This window comes from Vanellus vanellus (assembly GCF_965231255.1).
Source record: "Vanellus vanellus genome assembly, chromosome: 1".
NCBI lineage: Eukaryota > Metazoa > Chordata > Aves > Charadriiformes > Charadriidae > Vanellus > Vanellus vanellus.
The window spans coordinates 221558846-221565974 of record NC_138905.1 but is presented as its reverse complement, the minus strand read 5'-3'; the positions used below and the strand labels follow the sequence as shown (position 1 = coordinate 221565974).

Here is a 7129-nt window from a genome sequence, read left to right as displayed (position 1 = left end):
GACCTCGCCCAGGCAGGTTCCTCTGACACTGCTCACCAAAGGCTTTCTCCCAGCCATGGAGCAGCCAGCAACATCCACCACCCTCCTGGAGATGGCTGAGGAGCTCTGTGTGCATGGCACTCAACTGATTTGCACCCAAGAGGTCTCCTGGCCATGTTTGGGCTCAGTATAACCTATATGGGCTCAGTATAACCTATACTGAGCTCTCAGTATAACCTATATGGGCTCAGTAATCTATAGTGGGCTCAGTAACCTGTAGACACCTGCAGGAAACCTCATCTGGGCTGAGTGTGTGCTGGTTTTCTCCAGGTCATCCCCAGGAACCCAACTGGGTGGCTTCATTTCAAATGCCTGCCGCTTCTGGGAAATGAGCGTAAATTGGGCCTCAGCTCTGCTTCAATTAGAGCACGCGAGAGTGCGTTAATTAGGCTGACGAGTGAGGGGTCAGGTTCTGCCTGGGGACTGGCAGCATCCTCCCCGCTGGGGCACGGCTGTGGTCATGCCCACAGCTGTGGGGCGAGAGGGTGGCTTTGCCTCACGCCACGGGGGGACACCCCCAACACTCAAAGTATCACTGGGCTTTTTCCCTGAATAAATTTAACGAGGTCGGCCCCATCGCCTGGATCATCGCACGGCTCCAGTGAGCAGTGCCGGGTCGGTGTCCAGTGGCTGCCCTGGTTATTCCCGGTTGCTCCTTGCTGCGGGTCCACTGGAGCTGAGGACACTTTGCTCTCTGGCTTCTCTGTCTCCTGGCCATGCACAGACCTGGTTTCCATCCACATCTTGAGCATGTGGCAGCAACCGCTGGTTTCTGGGAGCACAACAAAGAGAGAAAGGGGAATGGCCACCCCCGGGGTGGAAGCTGCTCGCATTGGTCCTTTTGTAGCCCCACGTGAGCTGTTGCCTGTCCAAGAGAGAGCACCTGTCCTCACTTAGCAGCTTTCTTGGGCGCCTGTCCAGTGCGCCGGGACCTCCCTTTTCCTGGCCCAGGTTTGCCCCCAGCCTTCGCTTGACCCTCATGCCCACCACCAGCCCCAAGCTCTGTTTTCAGCCCCAAACCAGCTATGGACTGTTAAGCAAGTGGGGTGGGATGATGCCCTGATGATGAGCATCCGTGGGACGCTCTCTGCATGCCTCCATCCCGCCTCCCAACCCTGAGGATGCTGCCTGAGTGTGTGCAAGGGAATCACACCCCACTGGGGTGGGGGTCCCACCCCCATAAGGATGGGGGTCCCAGCAGGCCCCCCCCGAGTTGTAACACAGACCCTACGGGAAAGGAGAGCTGGCACAGGAGGCTGAATCAAGAAGGCGCTTTAATCAGATTTATCAGACAGATCTGGATCTCCAAATAAATAGATTTATCAAAACAGAATAAAACAAGAAACCAGGGATAAATACATGTACCAAAACAACCTGAAAATCCCCCAAAGCTATTTCCAGACAGGGGGAGGGTGACGCTGCTGCACACCCTCCTCCCCACACTGCAGAAATGGTCCTGTTTGCCCTTTGGGAGATGCCCCTCCTGTGAATACAGCCCAGTAGATATTATGTAGGATAATATAAATATATAGCATAATAACATGCTTAGTAGCGACCTTAGTGCAGTGTTCAGGGTCTCAGACCCTGTCAGCAGGTGGGTCCTCCCAAAAACTACAACTTCAAGTGACCTGCAAAGAAGGGAAAAGAATCCTCCCAGCTGAAACAGAGAAGAGACCCAAGACTTTTCAAGAAATGCCCTTTGGAGGATATTCAGCCAAAGAAACCCTTTGCAGATCACAGGGGCTCCAAGAAAAGAAATAAGGATGATTTTTCTCTCCTCGCAGGTCATCTTTATGTCAGCAGTTGGTAAAAAGCATGGTCATGTTCTGCTTTACTGCTAGCTCCTGATGCACTTCAGAAATGCTGGGGTGTCAGGAACATATCCCCAGTCTTCACGTCACACCAGGTCTCGCATCTCTGCCATCTCTCCTTCCTCCCACTGCGCACTCGACATCTTCAGTCGCAGGAGACGACGGCCGGCCTATTCTGCTCTCCCGCTGGAAAGAGGCACCTCCATGGCTGTGGCTTCAATGCGGTTCGATTTGGTTCGTTTGCTGGAGTTTCTGTAATTTACACTAGTGTATCCTTTATTGCTGTGCCAGTCTATTTAATAATGTAACTTTTTTTTTTCATATATATGTGTATGTGTGTATGTGTGTGTGTGTAGATAAATCAACAGCTAGATTAAAGTGTTTTTCTTTACAAGTTCTTTGTTTCTTTCTCTGGGCTCTCTGTCATCCTCAGCTCCGACGTCCGGGCTCGGAAGATGTTCCAGTGACCTGGATCAGCAGAGATGGACACTCATTAGCAACAACCCGTGGAGCAGGAAAAAACAATGTACCCCACGCATAGCACCCTCCAGACTGGAGAGGACCCAGGAGGACTACGCTGGGAGGGAGATGGGGAGAGAGGTCTACCCACAACACTGGCCATGGCCAGAGCAGCTCATCAATGGCCCCATAGTCTGGTCCTAGACTTTGCCATCGTGCAATTAAAATGGTATTTGAGATCAAGAGGGGCCCTATAGACCTCCTGCAGAAAATCAACAGCATAGAATCATAGAGTCTATTTGGTTGGAAGGGACCTTTAAGATCATCAAGTCCAACATTCCCAATGCTTTCCCTGGAAATCACTCGCACGCTCCTAAAAGAAAAGGAGCTCAGTCTGAAACAGGGATAAATCCCTCTCTCGGCCTCCTCAAGGGAAGCTTTAACGCAGGCAGTCCAGGGCCATGTGGACAAACCTTATGAGGAACGACTGAGGGATCTGGGGTTGTTTAGCCTGGAGAAGAGGAGGCTGAGGGGAGACCTTATCACCCTCTACAACTACCTGAAAGGAGGTTTTAGAGAGATGGGAGCTGACCTCTTCTCCCTGGTGACAAGTGATAGGACAAGAGGAAACGGGTTCAAGTTATGTCAGGGCAGGTTTAGATTGGATGTTAGGAAGCATTTTTTCACTGAAAGGGTTATTAAACATTGGAATAAGCTGCCCAGAGAGGTGGTGGATTCACCATCCCTGGAGGTGTTTAAGAAAAGGGTAGATGAGGTGCTTAGGGACATGGTTTAGAAGTGGTGGTGTTTTTATCAGGGTAGGTTAACGGTTGGACTTGATGATCTTAAAGGTCCCTTCCAACCTCACTAATTCTATGATTCTATGATTCTATGATTCTATGTCTTCCCCGTGTCTGGGGTTTGGGCGGACTCCCTGCCTCTCAGGGGGAAGAAGCATTTTGCTTGTCCCCTGACTCACCATCAGAAAGCCGAAATTCACCTTTTGTGGGCCATGGGCAGGTAGGTATGCTTCTCCCCTCCCTTCTGTCAGCCCGTATCATTGAGGCAGGTTTCTCAAACCCCCCACGTTTATACTAATTTATTTTTTTTTCTGCTGCTGCCCCAGCCTTGGATCTTTGTGCAGGGCTTTGCAACCACCTACAGCAGGGGAAGATCCTGCCGCAGAAGGAGAAGAAACCCCCCTAGATCCCCTCATCCAGCACCACCAGCGACCTGCAGACTCCCTGCAAAGCAAATGCATGGGTGGGAGGTGGGAAACACCCCGAAAAGAGAAGAAAAAAAAATGACAGAACAAGAGGGAATGGCTTCAAGCTCCAACAGGGTAGATTTAGACTGAACATTAGGAAAGAATTTTTCACAGAAAGGGTGGTCGGGCATTGGAATAGACTGCCCAGGGAGGTGGTTGAGTCCCCATCCCTGGATGTGTTTAAGAGACCTTTAGATGTGATGTTGGGGGATATGTTGTAGGGGAGAACTTTGTAGAGTAGGGTAGATGGTTGGACTCGATGATCCCAAGGGTCTCTTCCAACCTAGACAATTCTATGATTCTATGAAAACAAGCACAAAGTGTCCCAATCCTTCTCCTTGCTCCCCCCAAACACAGGCATCCCCACACGGGCAGGAGGTGGCTGGAGGTGCTTTTCCTCCAGGTGGTTGCTTCCCCTGTAATCCCAGCAAGGATTATGCAGCCCTAATGTCGTCATCCCCAGGGAGGGGGGGGCGGGCATATTTTCTAGCTGAATTAATCTCCTGTTGTGAAGAAATCACCGGCCAATGCTTTCCTAGAACTTGCGGCAACAGCAGAGGGATGGTTTCACAACAGGGTTATTTGTCGGGGGAAACTGAGGCAAGAAGCAGTGGGCACGTGCCAGAGAGCCCATCAGGTTGCAAAGCCCAACGTGGGAGCAGGGATTTGAAAATCCCCCAGGGTTTGGTCAAGAGATGTTCTCTCGAACAGATCGGAGGTGAAAACAAATCTCCACCCTCCCCGGGGCACTGGGTGTGCTGGTATGCACTGGGCAGCAGCGCCGTTCCCAGCTGACCCGATGACCCGCGGGTGCTGGACAATACCAGAATGGCTCCGATCCGAACCAAACCCATTAAACTCTAACCCAGCCCCGGTGAAGAGGCAGCCAGCAGGAAATAACACGGCAGTTTCACTCTGCACAAGCACTCTCGGCATGTGCACTGTCATTCCTGCTTTTTGTAACATTTACGCACATCCAAGAACATTAAGAATGATTTTTTAAAAATATTTCAAGAGTTTATTTTTTTCAAATCCCTTGCATCATTTTTTTTTTCCTCCCCCCCCCCCCCAACTCCAGATGGATTAGATATAAAAATCAAACAGTTTTACAGGCTTTGGAGAGACAAAGCTTTTGGATTTCACAAGCGTGCATCCACTTTTAGAAATCTGGCTGCCCTTTCCGATACCATAAAGTGAAAATGTGACTGCTAACCAGCAGCGTTGCATATGTGTGAGAAGACAGGTCAGCCCCGACCCGGCTGTGTTTGCACAAGCCTTCTCCCTACGGTTCGGCTCCCCACGCCGTGCCGGGATTTACGCAGCCTTTGCGGAATGGCCAGAGCACGGCAACAAAACATGGGGTGTTTTTTTGGGGCAGGGTCTGCCGGAGGAGCGGGGAAACGGGGTTTTTCCCTCCCTACCTTCATTCGTCCTGGTGATCAGCCTGAAGTTCTGTGCTTCTTGCTTGAACTCTTGTTTGCTGATCTTCTTGGTCTGTATCAGATGAAATATGCCTGCGGAGAGAAACACGGGGCATCAGACTCTGAGACACTCAATTCCAGGTTCAGAGTGGTTTGGATGCACACCGCTCTGTCCCCTCCTGAGATGCAAAAGGGACACGGGCTGCACTGGATGCGCTGGGGTCCTGGTTTGGTGTGGGATCTGCTGCCAAAGCCTGGTGGGAGTTTGGGAGCGGATCCAGGACTGGCCAAGGACCAGGAGAAATCTCATTTGAAAACAGTAACTGGTTGTTAAATCAGAACCTGTCAGGGACAACTCCACAAAGCAGGTGAAAGGATAAGATTCTATTGCTCTGAAAAGCATCTCGCACAGGAGGAGGTCTCATCTCCCCCAAAACCATAAGAGAAATTAAGGTGAGACCAATGGGAACCCTCTCTCTCTCTCTTGCTCTTGACCACCTATCTTCCCCAACCACAGAGGCCCCTCCATCCTCGGATGCTTTCCTTTCCTGGAAGCAGCTGGGGACCGAAGTTTTCCATCTCTCTGCCCCCAGCCCTGAAACTCCTCCAGGACAGGAAAAAAAAAAAACCAAAAAAAAAAAAAAAACCACGAATGACCTCAGCAGAGATTGATATTTCTGTCCGTGCCAGCACCGTCCCGTTAGCGGAGGTGCCTGACTCAGACATTCGACCCAAGAAAACCAGAACCTGCATTTAGCAATGGAAGCGACCTTTCTGCGGGATTAGGGGTTACGGTATTCATATTTGCCTGCAAAGCGTGACAAACCAGGCAGGTATGCCTGGCATATCCTTCCCCACCTCTCACCCCGGCTCCCCGTGCGTTCAGCCTCTGGCTACCGGCAGATGTGAGACCCAACGTGGTCCCCCTTATTTGGTTAAGAGACTTTCCCCGATTCCCAGCAGCAATTACACATAAAAAGAGTATGTAGCGAATGAGAACCGGCTAGCAAATCCATATAAACGAGATGTTATGGACTGTGGAAAATTAATACAGGAAGTCAAAGACATCCGGAGAAATATGTGGATATTTGGACTATTAATAAAGTCCTTTAAGTGGGTCAGGAAAAGAAGTCCTACCAGTAACAAAAGAAGATACGGGACGGAGATAATAAAACTGTTAATGACGCAAGAAAAGCACAAGTGTTCAATAAATCCTCCTGGTCTATACTTAGAAAGAGGCAGAAGGGTGTGCTTATAGTCCCCGTGGCTGATGAAGCACTTTCCAGTACATTAGTAACCAAGAGGATATTTTAAACAAGAGCTACAAGAGATAAACATCTTTTAATCAACCGACCTAGATAATGTTCACCCAAGAGCCCTCGGAAAGCTGGCTGAGACCTTTGGCCCCCCGGCCGGTCGTTTCTGACAGATGCCAGGAGCTGGGGAGCAGCGGAGGAATGCAGACGATGCTCCAGCACGCACAAGGAGAGCACGAGGCGGTGCAGATAAGAATAGCCCACTGCGCCTGCCATCCGCCGAAGAGGCAATACGGGATGGAGCTGGTAAAAGGGGACACCGTTTCCCGGCGAGCAGATCCTGTCCGCCAGACAGGATCGTCCTTTGCAAAGTTTAGGAGGAGGTGGAGGGAGGTGGTGGGGCTGTGGGGCACTTACCACCTTTCTTGGTGTTTTAAAAGGGGCCTACAGGAAGGATGGGGACAGACTTTTTTGCAGGGCCTGTGGCGATGGGACAAGGGGGAATGGCTTTAAACAGAAAGAGGGGAGATTTAGAATGGATCTAAGGAAGAAATGTTTTACGCTGAGGGTGGTGAGACACTGGCCCCGGTTGCCCAAAGAGGTGGGAGATGCTCCATCCCTGGAAACATTCCAGGCTGGGTTGGACGGGGCCCTGAGCAACCTGGTCAGGTTGAAGATGTTCCTGCTCACGGCAGGAGGTTGGACTAGATGGCCTTTAAAGGTCCCTTCCCACCCAAACCATTCCGTAATTCTATGCTTTAGGCTCTGCCTCAGGACCAAAAACCAAGCAGAGTCCAGTAGAGCACAAGGAACGAGTTGAGGACCAGCCCTATCTCCAAGGGAGCAATTCATCTTTCCTAATTTTGGAGAGATAAG

The 7129-nt window shown here is 50.7% G+C and overlaps 1 protein-coding gene across 1 annotated transcript in view; it reads right to left on the bottom strand.

The window, feature by feature from the left end:
- Window positions 1-2238: 2238 nt before the first annotated feature.
- Window positions 2239-7129, bottom strand: part of CHRDL2 (chordin like 2) — a gene marked incomplete at both ends in the record, with an annotated part of 29015 nt that continues 24124 nt past the window's right edge. The window contains 2 exons of the mRNA XM_082487701.1: window positions 2239-2318; window positions 4998-5090. Coding sequence (XP_082343827.1) covers window positions 2239-2318; window positions 4998-5090 — 173 coding nt within the window. The remainder of the gene's footprint in view (window positions 2319-4997; window positions 5091-7129) is intronic.